The sequence below is a fragment of the Cataglyphis hispanica genome, chromosome 23 (genome assembly GCF_021464435.1).
Source record: "Cataglyphis hispanica isolate Lineage 1 chromosome 23, ULB_Chis1_1.0, whole genome shotgun sequence".
NCBI classification, from domain to species: Eukaryota; Metazoa; Arthropoda; class Insecta; order Hymenoptera; family Formicidae; genus Cataglyphis; species Cataglyphis hispanica.
Window position 1 is genome coordinate 2,730,701 of NC_065976.1, and position 18,920 is coordinate 2,749,620.

Sequence of the window (18,920 nt, forward strand, 5' to 3'; positions counted from 1 at the left end):
CCACCGTGTCGACAGTTACGATAACACGCCGGCCTTTTTCCTCCGGTAAGAATTCCGGGTAAGGACGAGAAAGCACCGGAAGAGGCTCGAGGAGATCGCGAGCAAAATGCTTGCGAAAATAACATTTGAAACGTGTCCAGGACGTGAGGCTATTCTAAAGCCTAATTCGAGAGGAATAGTATTTCCCGAGGCACAATGTGCTGAGTGTTACGATTTTTAATTAAAGATACACTTATTTGTGCTAAATAGAACATTTAGATGTGAGAAGACGATAATGAAAGAGAAATTACGAATGATATCTGCTTCAACAAATTATTAAACGTTAATTGTTCTTACTATTATTGTCCGCTGAACCGATATATTTATAGTTTATTATTACGTTAATAAAAAAAAAAATATACGCATTTCCGAGAGAAACTGCGGATATTTTTGCACGATAGTTTTTCTACTAACTTCTTTTTACACTTTTTGAAGACTATGCACAAGAAAGTGTCGCGGATAAGAATTTCCATCTCGCTCACACTTCCGTCAAACAGATGTAAAAAACACCCCCGCCAATCAAGTTCGCCACTTTGCAAATCGTTATCCGATTTTTCCCGTTAACCTGGTTTTCCGCGGCACGTTTCACTTTAAGTTCCTTTCCAGTCAACGAAAGCCGATCGAATTCGCAGACAAACGCGCCGTGAAATTTTATTTCGTCGTACCGCCATCGGTCGGAACGTACATTTTGCGTGCGCCAATCGTTACCCCCGGCGGTGATCGTGGTGGCATCGAACGAGAAGAGGGTGGCCCAACTCGAGGCGCACCCTCTCTCGAACGCTTCGAGAGAAAGAGAAACAGCGGCGCGGTGGCTGGCACGTTTCTCGATTATCCGTATTTACGGAAATTCCGTGCACGTTACGCCCGATAACTTTCGTAACGGATTACTCGACGAAAGTTTCACATCGCGCGCGGGCGCGCGCAGGCGGAAACTTACCCCGATAAACTACACCGTGCGAATCGTCAATGCAGTCAAATGGAGCCCGAGGCACGACGACGACTCTTCAAACAGGAAGCGAGCCGCGCTTGCGGATTCTAGTCGCGAGAATTTCTCTACACCTGTCACTATACGAATTTCGCGTTTCTCTCGAGATTGATTTATAATTCGATGCACTTAAATTTATAGTTGAATAAACGCCCCCCGCACAATATATATATATATATAACTTTTAAAAAAATATACAATATTCGTATACCACAGCGTACGATAATATATGATTCAATCGATATATTTCCTTTAAAATAAATTCCGCAACAATGTTGTTATCAAATATGTATTAATAGAATTTTTGTATTGCATTTCTGCGCACAAATAATCATGTATAAAAAATTTTAAATTCAATTTTTAATTTATGCTGTAGCGAAATATGAAATACGAATAATATAAATTGAGAACAACTAAGTCCAAATTTTCGATTTGTTTACATTTTTTTTCATTGATACATTGTCAATTTAAAATTCCAATACGATAACATACAATGCAATTTCTTTAACGTATGTATGCATATATTCGATATGTTTAACCGAAATATAGACGGAGATATTTTTATGGAACAACATTTTTATGGACCTTAATCTACGTTTTAATTAAATGGACCATATATATATATATATATATATATATATATATATATATATATACTGATTTGATGTTAAAGCAGTATTCATGATAAGCCACTATCATTTTTGTGACTTGAAAATATTAAACAGAAATTAAAGCTGATGAAATAAACGAGAAAATATGTGTATTGCAATGTGTAATTTCATCGAATGAGACTCTACTATCAATCAGAATCAAATAGTCCGCTTTTTATATTTCCGATATTACGTACCAAGTAGTACCTTCGAATGCGATACACTAGAAAATGGAATGTCCTCAAATAATTTAGTCCAAATCGAATCAGATTTTCGTATCTAATTATTTATTTCATATATCTCATTTACCATCTTTCAATTTGTCTTTCAATATTATTTTCTAGTAAATAAGCTTTTCATTTATGAAACGATTTTATTTCTCTTCGAGCAAATTATAGGCAAAAATTTATGGTATTATTATGTATAAGTAAAACTTTATTAGCGTATAAATATCTTCAAGTTGTGTATATACGGCAAATATATAAATTATAAGAAATTTGATATATTTCTCTCTCTCTCTCTCTCTCTCTCTTTCTCTATTTTGCTTAGTGCGCTCGCTTTAATTTTAATTAAATTAAATTTTAAAATTTTTACGATAATCCGAGCGACAGATCTCTTGGACAACTGAAATTGTCGATGTTATTACATACGCGAGAATTGGCAGTTCGAAAATGCTTAGAGATTTCAACACTGTTTTAATCCTCAAGACCTAAATTTCACTTGATCCACCTATTCCTGCGAGTATTCAACTACCACAATGCAAACACATCCAACTCTATTCTGAATCGCGTCGTAATAGTTTCGCCGAATGTAATCTGATTTTATTCAAGATTCTTCCTTATCTCCCGCTGCTGAATGAATCCGCAATCTCGGTCTGCGAAAAACTCATCGAATCGCGTCGTTGTCTACGTTGATTACTTATACTTATCACTAAATACTATACACGTTATCGTTATCTAAATATAATTTAAAGACATCTTATCTTGTATTTTTTTTTATTTACATTATTTTCTTAAATTTTAAGATGCGTAAATTACACAAATAATTTTACAAATTTTAAATTCTTCTAATTTATTATTTTATTCATTCTCTCTTTTTACAAGCCATGCGGCTCATAAAAATTATAAATGGAGAGACAGTTTTTAGAATTGTATTAGCTTAGTCAACGTATATCATAGTCCACAGTGAAAACTTATTTTTCATACAATAACTTTACTGCGTATTCTCGCGCGCGCGATAAAATTGAATTGCAGCTTCGTTCTAACGATTTCACTCACTCGGTATGTATTTAGGGGATTATCATGGTATACAGCTGTTATAACGTGGCGATGTGTAACCCCGGCGCTAACCGCCAGTAATCACCCACGGTTTCGTCAAATTTGCCCTGATTCTGCGCGATCCCTCTTCGTTAGATACAAGCATCCGATAACCTTTCGTGACGTAATCGTTATGTAACGCACATAGTGTACCGTACGCACTGACACGCGTACGCATCTATCGGATCGCAAATGCGATTACCAGCAGGGAATGAAACTTCCCTTTGTTGATACGAGCTACAAGTGCATCAAATTTTGTCATAGCTAGTGACCTTTCCGCCTTCATATCACTTCCGCATGTGTAAAGCTGGAGGTATTATCTCGCGAATCTCATCAACAATAGATCGCCTGTACTTTGAAATTAAGTTTCATCGAGAATAGTTAGAATAAATTCAAAGATATACACGATAAAGTATGTTTTCTCTTTTTGTAAATTAAGATTTCCTCTTTTTATTTGTAGTAATATAATAGAAACATATCAGGCTGTGAAATTTTATTATTTGATCAAAAATTTATCATTATTCAAGTTTTGTATAAATATACATATTTTATTGCAAACATGTATCCTCGAAAATAGATGATGTTTATATATACATAGTTAAAGTTTAAATCCCAGGTGTGTGTGAACGGGATTATTTAAATTTTAATTATTCATAAGACAGTTAATATAAATAATAAATTTTTAATTAAATATTTAGTAAATCTATTTTTTATTTTCGTACACACACACACACACATACAAACTCAACATGTACAATATTTTTTATGTTGTGCATATCACGTGCACGTTGCTATATGTAATCCAAACACGAGCCCATGCAGTTTAATATATACACGTTCTGTAATTCACAATTTGAATTTACAATGCATTACATGAGTGCGCTAATTACTCTAGCCGATTCCATGTCGAATTTGACCCAGTTTCACGCATAGTTTGTCATTAGTCGCTGACAGCATATGACCTTCCAGCACGTATCCGTTACGCATACTATTACGTATTGTACGCATCCAGTATTCTTCGGCGAAAGGAAATGTGTGTACTGTGGATATAATGAAATGTGTTTCCGCAATTGTTGTACATGTGTGTTTTCAATGACAGAATTAGCGCACGAATGTAAAAGCTCACAACCTTATATGCACATTTTTTGTAAAGCTCTGTTAATTATTAAAAATATTTTTTAGCGCTTGTCTCTTCTTTTTTTTTTATTTTCTTCATTTCTTGAAACTTTTTGATTAGTAATACATTGTTAAGTAATTATATTGTAAAAATTATTTAGAATTTCCAATAAATAATATTTGCTAAATATCTCAAGCTTCAATTAATATAATTTAATAATATATTTCCACGCACATATACATAATTATAAATATAAATTTCAATAATAAATGTCTTTCATTTTGTATCTACTGATCTCGAAATAATTTAGTAAAATTTATAGCAGAGGATAGACTACTACATGAAATATCTACGAATCGTGAGTATATTTAATTAAATTAATTTATTCCTACAAATGGTCAAATTTTGCCAGAAATAAACACTAATTGTTACGATTTGAGAGAATATCGCAATAATTATGAAAAAGAGCTTACATTACATTATCACTGCTTTTATATTATATCGATTATAAATATAATATATAATTCCTGATAATCATATTTATAATCATGTATATGAAGCGCTTGAAATTTAATCTTAAAAGATACAACAAAAAAAATGTTATTTTTCCGCAATATATCATTTATAATCTACGTGTATAAAATTTAAAATTTAATCTTAAAATATAAAACGAAAAAATGCTAGTTTTCGAAAATGATAATAAATATATTCATTAGGACTTATATCATATTAACTTTGCTTATTTGCTTATTAACTCCAGCCAATTTATGCAACTCTCAATATTTAAAAATGCCATTTATTTTAATATTTCGTCACTTTGTCAGTCTGCTAACAATAAGAATTAGAACATGTCATCTTCGTATAATTTTAAATAGGAGTTTAAATTGCACTTTGTGTTATCGCTCTTCGATATTATTGAGAACATTCTTAAAATGTTCGTGAAGCGGTGTGCTGTGTCGTTCGCTGTGCGGTCATCGAATTACGTACAAAGTTAGCGCTGCCCCGATCTCTGAAACCATACGCTACCACTCTCTGACGGCTTAATTAACTCTCAACTCTACTGTGAGTTCAAATTTAATTCAGGATCACGGATACTTTATAAAACATAAAAAAAAACTATTACGTGCTGTATAATATGCGGTGGTGAATTTGAAACTCCTGCAAATTTACGTTGAGAGATAAAGAGAAAGAGAGGAAAACAAGGGAGGATATAATCTGATCAAAATAAAATTTTAATGGCAGCTTCCTGAGCATACCGACCATAAATTCTTCGCGAACGTCCAATATTCGAAGCTTCCTGTACTTCGTATATTTTCGCTTCATCCTGTTATCACATCGTACATCGTTAAAACGTGAACGCGGCGGAATTTGGCAACGATTCCGTTTTTTCCGCAGCAAAACGCGGCGATGACATCACGAACCGAATATCCGCGTTTGTCCAGGCACTTTTATTAGACCCATCTTGCGCAGAATGCAAGACTTCTGCCCCTTTATTGCTCGTGTAAATGCTGTTATCATCGATAGATATCGTAGCACACACACACACACACACACGCTGGACGATCTGCTTGATCGCGCACGCGTGTATTTGCCGCGTATCGGCGCGATATTTTTCGTAAAATAGAAAATGCTAGACACAGCATGATGATCGATCGGCTCTATTTGAGCGGTTCGTTTCGAGCGCGCCAGCTTCATTTATGTAACGAACGCATTCTCATCTATCAATTACGAATAGGTACGCGACCCGGATTTTTCTTGATAGTCTCGGACTTGAACAATATATTTCCCGACTATTCTAATTTAGATATGCATATAAATTGGTGCTATCACAAATCCGTTGAAAGAGCAAAAATATTCTCTCTTTCTCTTTTTTTAAAATATGACAGAAATATATTGTCGACTTTTTTTTGTAATTATCGTCATAAAATAAATTACAGATAATTACACGTGTAGCAATTTAGATGCGCTTTCGTTGTTTATATACTTTTGCTGATTGCAATCTTTAATTGACTATGAGATTTGATAATTTGAATATTACAACATATTTCGTCGTTATCACCGATCATTCATTAACAATAGAAACGACAAAATGCGTTCTAATTGGGTTAATAAAATTATCGGCGCGATGTAAATGGAATGTTGACACGATCACATCATTTATTATGACTGGCCACGCGAATCAATATGTTTATCGCAGTTTATTATCATCAACAGGGTTCGAAGTTCGCGCCGCGTCATCATAATAAAGCCGACAAATATTATCACTATGAAACGATTGGTGAATAAATTACTCGCGTGTTAATATCCGATACTAAAGCGTGACGTGTATCGCGCATAATAAACGAATTAATACGAATTATAGAAGCAGTTGTATGTTGTTTTGCGCGCCGAGAAACTTGCAAAATATTTGATGGGGGGCGGATTCCGCGCATAATTATCTCAATTAAGAAAACATGAAATATATCCGATATGTACAGTTAGAAGAACGAAATTATTTTGCAAATAAATGCGCATGATTTATATGCTTATTACGTTTTGCAAGAAATTTACGATTGCTTTTACGCGAGCATTGAGATGTCAGATGAATATACAGAGATTATTTAGGTATTATATATATAGTCTCTTTCTAGAATCATGAAATTTGTCTAACTTATGACATTATATGATGTTATGATGTTAGGTTTCACAATTTATATATTTCGCGCTGTATAAGACATTATTAAACGCAATTAATTAAATGTAATCTTCAACAGTTACGGGTCTACAACGGAGATTTTGCGAGACTTCTATTTACAGAGTCTTGCAACAGAGACCATCATTTCTAAAGATTGTTCAAATAAACTTTAATTCATTGTGACATAAATCACAATCAAAAATGTAAAATTTATATTATAAATACATAAATATGATTTATGGTATAAAGTAAACTTATATTGTGTAAATCCAAATCTATCTTGCAAATTCGTTGCAGTACATATTGAAAGAGAAGTTTAATTCGAAATATATTAGAAATTTAATATTCATGTATCATTTGTATAAATCGATTAATTTCAATTGATTCTCGATTAATTGATTCTTTTTTTGAGTTTCTAATTTAATGTGTGGCTTTTTCAGATATTCTTCTCTTACCTATTTATTCTTCTTTTACCATTTATTGATTTAAGAATGGCAATACGGCACATATATTTTTAACTTGGATTGACATTTAAAGAGACTATATTTATTCTATAACATATTGTAATTAATTATTTTCATTTTAATGTGCAGAAACCGAGATTTCCCGTAAGATTTAAATTGTCGATAAAGTAAAAAAATCTGAATTTTTCAAAATTAATAGATTAATTCTAGATAATTATATATTTGGCTCAAATCAAATGAGAGATGATCGGAGGAAAGCAGATTTAAATTCGGGTCAGCATCGTGAGAGCTTTTATAATCCAACCAGCATTTTAATTTAAACGTGGATTTAACTTTAATCATTCGACTTTAACCATTTATTTGTCAAATTATCATTTTCCGGCGATAGATTCATATATGGGCACATTTTCAATTTAATTTTCCATGAAAAAATAAATAAGTATTTTTGACACACTTCTGTGATCGAAAGTAAAACTATTATTTAAAAAACTCTATCTAAAAAAAATTATTCAAAAAATAAAAAAATATTTTTATTCTTTTATATCTATCACTTTATTTATTATATATATATATATTATATATATTCTTCAATAAGCATTTATATTTGTGGAATTACTCATTTTCTTACTGTTGAATGTTAATTCGATTTCATTAGTTTCCTTCCTTTGAAATCCCAACATCCTAAATTAATTTTAATCATCTAGTACGGTCATTTTATCGACTCGAGCACGGTGTGCTCGCGAATCTTTCGCCGAGTTATTGCGTCGCGGAACCGCGATGCGACGATGGAATTCGTCTCTCTCTCACAAATGAATTTTCTTTGGCAAAACGTAGAATACAAGCTCGGTGAAATACACACTATGCTATTACGAGTGTTAACAGAGCACGCCCAGGGGTACCCGAGAATAGCGAGACAAAGAAAGAGAGATAGAGAGAGAAAGAGAAAAGAGAAAAGAGAGAGAGAGGGATGGTCGAGAATTGAAAGGTGAAAAGGTGGAGGATGACAGTCGGAAGACTTGGAATCTGTATTCGGTACACGCCTCTCCGTTTCGTTATGCTAATGATGTTCCCTTGCGGTCCCTTTTCTTCGCTCATTTCAGGTCGCCGTGATTTTCCCCGACCACTGATGTGCGAGCTGCTGTAATTCGCGTAACCGGCCGGGCCCGGGCTGACGAACTTCCTTCAGAACACGTGATTCGTCGTTTGCATTGCGCGTTTTTTTTTTTTTTCCGTTCGCGGTCAGTCGGCGTTATCTGAATGTACGCGCCGAGAAAGCGAAATTACTGATGAAAAGAAACTTATTCAGGATGGCAGAGGTACGTTTTTTTCAAGCACATCATATAAGATACTCGCGAAATTTGCATCGCTTCCAATCTCACGATGCACAAACACTTTCTCTCTCTCTCTCTTTCTTTTCTCCTCTTCTCTTATTTGCTTATAATTACAATGTATGCATTAAATTGATTCATTCTTTGAAATTTGTTTAATTCGGAAGAATGTTTCAAGCGTTTGCAAATAATTATTATCAGCAGAAACGCACGCAACGACGACATCGTGATCTTTTAATGGTTTAATTTTTAATACAGATTTTCAAAACTATTTTTTTGTAAAAAAGCAATTAAAAACTAACGCTTCTTGTTTTAAAAATCTCGTATCGACATGTCATGCAGTTATAAAAGGTAAAGTGATGTGTAGATGCATCGGTTCCATTTCCAAGATTTTTGCGAAACTGAATATTCGGATGAACGCGCCAATTTGTAATTTATTAATTATCTCGGGACATGTTATCCCTCATACACCGCGTAATCGTTATTTTTCCTCGAATTGTCAGATCACGCAATCGCGTATAGTGAATTACATGCTGTGACCGTAAAAGGGAACCATTTGGCTATGCCATATGCTTGTCGCAGCGATGCATGCATCACAAACTGCGAGTGTCAGAATTGTTGTGCCACTGGGACATGTCAGTCACATGTAATTCAATCCAGTGTCGACTGTATTTCGCTCAACTTTCGAGTTTCGATAAATAAAACCCAGCAAACGGGAATAACTAACGATGACCTCGATATTTAGAGAACGGCTTTGTACGACAAATTAACGAGTTCGATAACATCCGAAAAAATCAAGTACGATCTATCGGCCATTTTTATGTTTAAAATAATTTATATAAATTTTCAATATACAATATTTAATTTTTTTAAAACTAGAGTTTATATCTTAATTATTTTCATGATACTCATATCGTCATGTATGTTTATAAAGACATTTGTTATAATAATTATAAAATAATTGAAAAACATATTAAAAATATGATAAAAAAATGGACACAATATAATATGTTTATCAAGTTTAAAATAAATATAAAGATATTTTATTGAACACTTGGTACACTCATAATAAAGAAGACACGAAAATTATTTTTCCAAAATCTCATTATCTCTTATATATTTGCGATTTATAAGATCGCGTCTTCAATTTGTCACAGATGTAGTTTACAACGGTTTATACGCGATATCGATACAAACCGGTTAATTGTCGCTGAGAACATTCGCCGCTATCTGTCGTCGATAGTTTCTACGATGGCCACTAGTTGGAGAATAATGATTCACCTAACTCCTGTCGTGCGCAATTACTTGTGCATCGTAGAATTGCAAGTAATGCATTATGCACGAGTTCGGGGCATTTAGCTTCGCAAGGAAGTTCCATTATTTATCTACGCGACGTCGTAACAGGATTCATCATTGGTCTGCTTGCGCTAAACGCGATATTAATAGCCCTGTAAAACTGCAGTTACACGGCGTCTAATAAAAGTTACGACGGCGTCGACTGCATACGCAAATGCTGCTTCGCAAACAATCAAAATGTTTCAACATTATTGCTCATCCGCTTCCTCGATTTAAATAAATTTGTTAGTAGATTACGCGCAACTAAAATTTCTTTTGTTTATATTTTTTATATTCGTTATTTAATATTTTATATAAGATAAAAATTCTTCTTTAAACTCCTTGTCTAATTATAGGACATATCGAATTTTCTTCTCATTAATTAAATTAATTAAGATAATAAAGCTAGCTGTATCGGAGAATAATAATAATTTCATTCGAAGAAGATAACGTATTTTAATATTCTAAGTAATATTATATTAATTTTTACAAATTTTTGGCATTTTTCTCTATGTACTTTGGAAATTTAAAAAAAAAAGATAAATTTACGGATTTGAATCTGTAGATGGGATAGGAGATAAAAGGAGAGTACGGCGTTTCTGGGATACATTACAAATACATATGTTATAACGCATTATGCGTTAATCCGGTATCTCGTTTCCGGAAAAATCCCATACTGGCATAACGAGTCTCCGGTGCGGCGCGACTCGCCGCGCCAAACGCGACATTAATATCCCTGTAAAGTTACGATTACAACGATTCTAATAAAAGTTGTACAATGGTATCGTTTTCGCTCGACGCGGCCGGCGGGTGGTTTTATCGGGCTATATTATTCCAATATGCACATACGCGCTGATGAGAGCGACGATGCGCGTTAACCATTGCGGATCTGATTCGGACACGGTCGCCCATCTACGTCACGGGCAAATTACGTTCTGGTTTCCGGTTTATTCACTTTTCTCTTTACCGCGCATATCGTGATTTGTCATCATTACCGCGGATTACCAATATCGATTTGATAGCGCTTCGCTCGTGTGTTATATTGAAAAATACACGTGCGCTGTCATATCAAATATTCAAAATTCATAATCGATAATAGAGAACGCAGAACGCATGTGAGATGCATACATATAAGTGTTTAAAGATAGAGATTTTAATATGATATTTAATTTTGTACTATCTTCATTGAGATACAATTTCCATGCAGCGCACGTTGGACGATGTAATAGAAGCTTCCATTATACAACTTACGGCTGTGCCCCTTTTCAGAATATTTCACTGAGAATAACGTTGCTTCAGTTTTCTGTGCATATGTATCTGCATAAATGCTACGAACAAAGCGAGTCTGATTATCCTGCACGAGTATTTCCGACATTTATTATAACCTGATAAAAATATTACAACTTTCACAATTCGAAAAAAAGGGGGAAGCTTCAGAAACGAAAATAATTTAATATATCCCGTTCTCTCAGAAAATAATTTTTGATAATATTGTTATCAACGCATTATATAAAAATTTATATTTTCTCTTTGCATAATTAAATATGTCAAGAAATATTTTAAATAATTCAATGTTTAATTTCTTCAATCATTTATTAATTAATATTTCTAAAGCAAAATTTCTGTTTTCAAATTAATTATATTTTTAATTATTTTTATGTAAATGTATTTGTTTTATTTTTGCTTCTAATAAATAAATAAACATATATAAAAGGCCTTGTTTTAAAAATATGCCATGAAATTTGTTTACTTTTATGCAAAATTTGAACTCTTTTATGCATATATTATAATAATAAACTCAAACATTGGCACAGTAGCATAAAAATTTGCATCTGTTTTGAAAAAGATGCGCTTAAAATTTTTATTTGAGTTTGCAAAATATTTGGAGATAGTTACAGAGCTTTATTAAAATAATTAAAAAGTACTGTATTCTGTATAATAGAAAAAGAAAAACTGGATAAATACTAATACATATTTTATCCAATCTTTTTCTCAATCGCATATATGAAAAATTAATTAAACTATAATTAACTATAAACACCAATTGCTTTTCTTCACCTGCGTAGAAGCGTTTCTTAAGCTTCAATTAAGCAGAAAAAAGGAGTTGGATTTTATTATTAAATCATGAAAATATTCAATATTATTCGTATGTGGTCCGAATCATGCGCGAACAACGCTTCATTTTATGGCAATGTTGCTTGGTACATAATCATACAATGGAACTAAATGAAATTATCTGAGTTTGAATCTGGTTTATACATGCGATTTGCGCGCACCAGAAAAGTATTCAAGTTATAACCGGCCGGATGTATCACAACCAACAGTTCGTTACTCGCGATTATGACAATCGTATGAGCTCAATCCAGATTTAATTAATATTTAACATGTGTGTTCGATAAAAAAAATATAAAAAATGTAGAATATGTATATATATTTTATATTTTTGTATATTTTTTTATATATGTATTTTCTATATATATTTTCTATATATATTTTATACATGTACGATTAAATATATATATATATATATATATATATATATATATATATATATGTTAATATATAGAATTTTATATTTTGTAGAGTATTCATAAATTTATGTCATACATTTGCGCGTGAAATGCACTTCATTCAGAAGCATGGTTATTTCCATACTTAAATTCTTTCATTCAACTTTGATTATTAAAAGAAAAAAGCACTAATATTTTACAGCAAAAATTTTTTGCGGAATGTAACAAGTTCAGTTTAATTGAAGATCTGATTTTTTCATTCTGTAAATACAATTTCGATTGTTCATCTTGTTGAAAAATAAAATAATATTAGAAAAATGTTTTTTTTGAAATTTCTTCTTTTTTATAATATTTGTACCTTTTATACTTGCACTTTTTTATCACTTTTTATACAATATTTTTATCATCAAAATTTTTTAATGAGATATATATATATGTATAAATCAGGTAAAAATTTTGACATTAATAAAATCACATTTTATAAATATTTAAATCAAATTTCATGCACAAAATTTCTTGTTATATTGTATCGCAAAAAGTTATATCATCTCTCAAGAAGAAACACGTTCTAGTTTTTGTTCAATAATATATATAGAGAGAGAGAGCACGTAACATGCGTTCAATGTAGTTTTCGTTTCATTACAGTACAAAATTAATTAAAAACCATACCAAAAACTGCGATCCAATGGTAATTATATCGCACGAGGAAAAATTTACAATATTTATGTATGCGCGAAAGTAAACGCCGAATACGGAATAATTGTGAGTGCACTGCACTCTTTTTACGAAATACTGAATCTTTAAATCCACATTTGTATATGCGTTCGCGTACACACGGCGCTTTTTTTATCGCCACACGTGTGAGAGAAAATGAAAGAAAGGCGGTAAAAAATAAAGTAAGATTTGAGGCAAAAGAAAGATATTCCGCGGACGTAAATTCCTTCCGGTTGGACTTTAACTTGAAATTTACAACGTTCCGTGGTCTGAATTATTGTCCTCGGTCTTTCCCGAAGGACCCGTCCTTTAAGCAAAGACTTCTGATTCGAGCACAATTAATATTTGGCCGTGGTAACCTTCGATTACTTTGCGAAAATTCTTTGGAAAGGACTTGTTCCGTGACGGAACCTATTAATTTCCCGACCGTCTGCTGGGTCACAATCACGACCTGCGAACAATCGATTTAAAAGTTCTATCCCTTACCATCTCTATATTGACGATAAATCACCCGATACATTTAGAATCGCACCAGCAATGCAGATATGACTGTTCGCGATGCTATCAAATACAAATCACGACATAAAGTTGAAATACACAAGAGATTGATAAGGTAATTGTATTTATTTTGATTATATCTCCATAATGGAATTTCTTATGCTTTGGATAAAAATTCTATTTATAAATTCATACATAAAAAAAGAGCCTTGTGTATGAATGTAAAAAATAAAAGTATAAAAAAATTAACAATAATTTATATAAAAATAATTTTATCAAATGCGTAAAACTTTCGCAAACAATTCTAAGATTTACAAAAATTCTTCTTATGTAAATTTGATGCTGCAAAGACGGAACATTTTTTTGTACGCTTTTTGATATCAAACTGTTCGACTATAAATGTTCTTCCATAGTTCTCTATGTTTTTCGCGATGGCAAAAATTGTTACTGCGCTGGATAATAATAAATCAAATCTTTTTCGATAGCAATAGCTGCAAGGTATACCGATAATATCAGAATTGTCGGGATTACGGACGGTCATTTGTACGGAGGACCGATCGTGCGCTATTGACCAATCATGGTCCTCGATTGGACATCATAAAAAGCACAGAAGCGAAACGGCACTTATGGCTCGCGGAAAATTGTCCATCAGCTTGAATGAGAGATGTCCCGCGGATGGAACAAAATCCACGTCATTTTGACGCGTGAATAAATGCAACAAATCTTAGAAGAACATATCGGGAAAAATCTCTTGTAACATTAAATTATATCTACTCGCGGAGCAAAAAAATATGACGATATTAAAAACAAAATAATTAAAATTTCCCTATTCGTATCTTATTCAGATACAAGGGACTGAACATATAAAGGAAAATCCTAAATAAAATAATATAAAACGTAAGAAAACTTTTACGGGCTGATATTCAAATCTACTTCTACCGTGCGACGGAATATATGTTTGTGAGAGACTTGCATTTTTCTTCCCGTTGTCCATCATTTCCACGGCCGCACATAGGTCAGCATCAACCCGGAAATGCAAATTTGTCAACAAGTCTCTCACGAGCATATCACGAGATGCATTTATGATTTATATATTTATAAATAATATAATCATAATCATAGATGTATTATGCACAGATGTGTTATAACATATACGCGCTAATAGTTTACACAATAAAATTCTATTCTACAAAGATGTTTTATTTATTATAAAACAAAATCATATAAAAAAAAAAGATGTTTCCAAAAGATTTTTTATTCTGCAGCCATATTTTTTTGATGTATTAATAGAATGAGAAAGAATAAAGAGAAAAGAAATAGGAGCTGCAATTTACATATTTTCATTATATAGGCTGACAATGTAGCCTACTGCGGTTCTAACCGCAGTTGTAATACACAGTACCTTCGCACGCGCGTTACCTGCGAATGTAAATTAGCGAGCAAAGTTCAGTCCACCGCTGTCGGCAGAGGATAATAAAACATTTCGGTCTGGTTAAACGAAAGGATACGTATTACGTATGCGCAGTACACTAACGTGAAAACGGGAGGGGGTCGGCAAAGCGTGTCGCTAAAATCGACAGTACGACTTTGTGAAAGGTCACCGATATTTTCGTTGCATAGAGAAAGAGAGAGAGAGAGAAAAATTCAAGATGAACATAGTCGAACGCGCATTTGCTTCGTACAGAGCGAGCGAAGGCGAACATCGCCCCGCGGGCGGAATGTCATGTCGTCGCGTCCGTCGTGCGACAGGTCGGCGACAAAGGCATCTTTCCCATCAGGGACCCGACGGTGCTTCGCGCACTTTTACGATTTTACGGCAACTCGGGATATACGATCCCTTGAGAGATCCGTTACCAAGCGAGTCCGTTAACGACGTCAATTTAGGTCGAGCGTCGTCGCATTAATGCGACGAGCGTGTTAATCGGTACGAAAAGTGGCGAGAGCGTTGGCATCGTTTATATCTGATGCAAACGTGGAAAATATTTTCTTATAAAAAATCTTATGACGTTTGCATATATATTAGATTCACGATATTAAAGTAAGTAGCTCTAATGACATGAAATTCAGTAATAGATGCAAATCTTCATTTTTTTTTTCTTTTGGTAGCGTAACGAAATTATTTAAAAATATTCTAATTCATATTTTTTTTTGCTACAATAACTAGTTGGAAAAATTATTTTGATACATATACGTATTATCTGACCGCGCATTGTAGCAATTGATTGATAGGTGACGTGGGATGTATGGAATTGTAGTTTCATCAAAATATATTCGCGGGAAGAAGCATCCGCCATCACGTCACGATCATACACGGAATGAAGCCGGTTGTACCATCTCTATCTATCGATTTTGACGTCAGTCTCGATCGACGTGTGATTTATTCGAAATTTCGAGTAACACGAAAGACATTCGTCACTTGAGATTCAATAGATAATGTGTTAGATGATACAACTTTTCTTTTTCTTTTTTTTTTATTTTGTTAATTTAGGCTAAGATAGATGAAATAATTTATGATTATAGATAAATATCACACATAATTATATTTGTCTAGAAACTGGACACGCGTACACGAATTAATGATAATATCTCATCAAATTTCTCTTCATTTCGATTAACTATCCGCGATTTTTCCGTGACTTACATATATCCGTTCTAAATACGCCACCGTTACAATTAATTCTAGTTAAAAAGAGGAAAATTGGAAAAAATGGTCGATATCGATCGGACGCAAGACACGGAAGGCATCGAGGCAAAACTGTCCAATGCGTATAGCTGCAATCACACCCTCAAACTTGCCCTAGATACGAATGTGGGTCGGGTCAGCTGCAGCATCCCTGACGTCCCGTTGGGTTTACCCCGGATAAATACAGAGCGTGCGTATTGGCCGTAACCGCGGCCCAGAACGTGCTTATTCACGAGAGAAACGCTGTCGGCTGTTATGCACCAATATCGAATTCATCATGTATATCCAATTTATGTCCTGCTTGGCACAATATTAATGCGCGAGTAGAGCGAGGGAGAGGAGAAAGGGAAGAGGCGACGGCTCGCGAACGCGTATTAAAATATTTAAGAACAATTTGCGACAATAAATGTCATTTAATTCGTAATCGGCGCAATCCATTTGCATCAATGATATTTTATGCGCTGTATACGCGCAATGAGCATAAAGTAGCAACGTCACTGTTAAACGTATCGCGATTAAACGCTTGATTAATATGCGAAAACTGGTTAAAGCTGTAAATTAAATGCGCTTAGATATATATTTTAATGCGTACACACACGCGATTACATCATTGATTACACCACAGAGATGCATCATTTTAAATTATCGATAATGTTAATTGCTTTGTACTCTATGTCTAATATGTATATAAAAAGAATATATAATATATAAAAAGTGACTAGATCCAGAATGCGTTTCTATATTTGCATAATGGAAAATCAATTGTAGTTTATCACATCGAAAACAACTTTGTAACATTTGCTTTAAGTACATCGCAGTTAAAAAAATATATATATATATATATATATATATTAAAATTCAATATATATACAAGCGGTTTTATATATTCTTTATCGCGTTAAAAAGTTTACAAATTTTTTTTTTATTTTATAAGAGTTCAGTCAACTTTTTTCGGAAATTTTTTAACAATGCAGTTAACTTCGTTCTTAGCATCATCCTTTTATATTCGACATGACTGCAATGCGCAAATGCATATGATGTTAAACATAGAATTGTCATCATCTTGTTTTTTTTTTTTTTTACTGGTGGAATATTCTGATCAGTTTAAAATTCAATTTCGTAAATTCCGTTTTGATAGGATAGTTTCTATTGAATCTCTACGTATTAAAGTTTATTATATCTTCTATTTTAATCAGCTTCTTTTTTTAAGCAGCTTCTATTTTAATATACTTTACATCTTCGGTATTTCAATTAGACATTTGTTATTTCAGCAAATCTAGTCACATGTTGATTGATAAGATTTATTATAAAAAAAAAAAGAGAAGAAAGACTATGAGAATTATTTGAAGAAAGGTATTCCTATGCAAGGTGATAAATGCTTCAGTTAATATTCGAACACACTCACCTCAGCATTGCAGACTTTATATTTGGTGGTCCAGGCTCTGCCCTTGCACGGTTTACGCCTGCATCGACGCTGTTGACGCGAGATTCCACCCCCGCATGTCCTGAAAGACGAGCGGAAAGATTTATTTATATCGGCGAATTAAATATAATGATTCCGTGAGTTACTTTTCAATGCACTTTGACCGCGTGTCCTTTCCCAGATACGCTTATCCAATAAACTTTTCATGATTAAGTCGCGCTAAAATCATCAAGAGTTTAATTACGTTTCATTGCCGCGTGCCGGCGCAACGCATACTTAATTAATTCAATTCACTACTTCACGCTAATTCCATGAGCAATCTTTATTCGCTGGAAATTGCATTACCTCCACGAATATAAGTTAGTTGCGCTCCGAGATTGGCGCAAAACATATTTGCTGCTGAAATGAAAGTGTCATTTATAATATGAGTGTTTTTTTGTGAACAATAACATTAATACGTATCGAAATCTATTATTTAAATAGCTTCAAGAGTATTTCAATCAAAATTGAATTCGCGAAAGATTTTGATTGCGCACACAGTTAAATATTCAAAATATGTGTTTCAATTATTACGCGAAGACAGTACGTAGATATTTTTTGAAAATATTTTGCAGAACGGTATTATTCTGTAAAGCTACAAATAGAATTATGCATAATTTATGGAAGATGTATGTCAAAGTGATGAAAGTATCGTGCTGGGAAATTTTTAGAAACGACTTGACTCGAGATATAGAGGACAACAAAGCTAATGGAAAACGATCGTTAAATATGGAGAGCGTAAATTGGCTGACGTGAGCATTCTTAATTTAGCGAAATGTAAATAGTATCAATGGTTAAGAAATAAGCTCAAATATTCCAACTTACATACATGGAGCCCTTTGTGCATAAAATCGAATCAGTAGATTATTAACGATACAGTAGACATCATTATTAAATACTTTTTCCAAATGTGTGTATGTGTAAATCGATCGTGACTTAACTCCAATTTTAGAAAAGTTGATATCGATTGCATTATTCTGTACAAGAAGTAATGATCTGCTTTGATAATCAATGCGTAAATAATTAATTAATTGAAATAATAATATAATATATGACATATATATATATATATATATATACATATATATATAATATATGTATTTATATTATATACATATATACTGATTAATCTCAATTACAAAGCT

General features: G+C 33.0%; 1 protein-coding gene across 4 annotated transcripts in view; it reads right to left on the minus strand.

Moving 5' to 3' along the window:
- LOC126857799 (protein madd-4) overlaps positions 1–18,920 on the minus strand; it is a 205,070-nt gene that overhangs the window by 39,127 nt on the left and 147,023 nt on the right. For all 4 annotated transcript variants that reach the window (XM_050607519.1, XM_050607523.1, XM_050607520.1 and 1 more), the window contains exon 4: positions 17,719–17,818. In XM_050607519.1, coding sequence (XP_050463476.1) covers positions 17,719–17,818 — 100 coding nt within the window. The remainder of the gene's footprint in view (positions 1–17,718; positions 17,819–18,920) is intronic.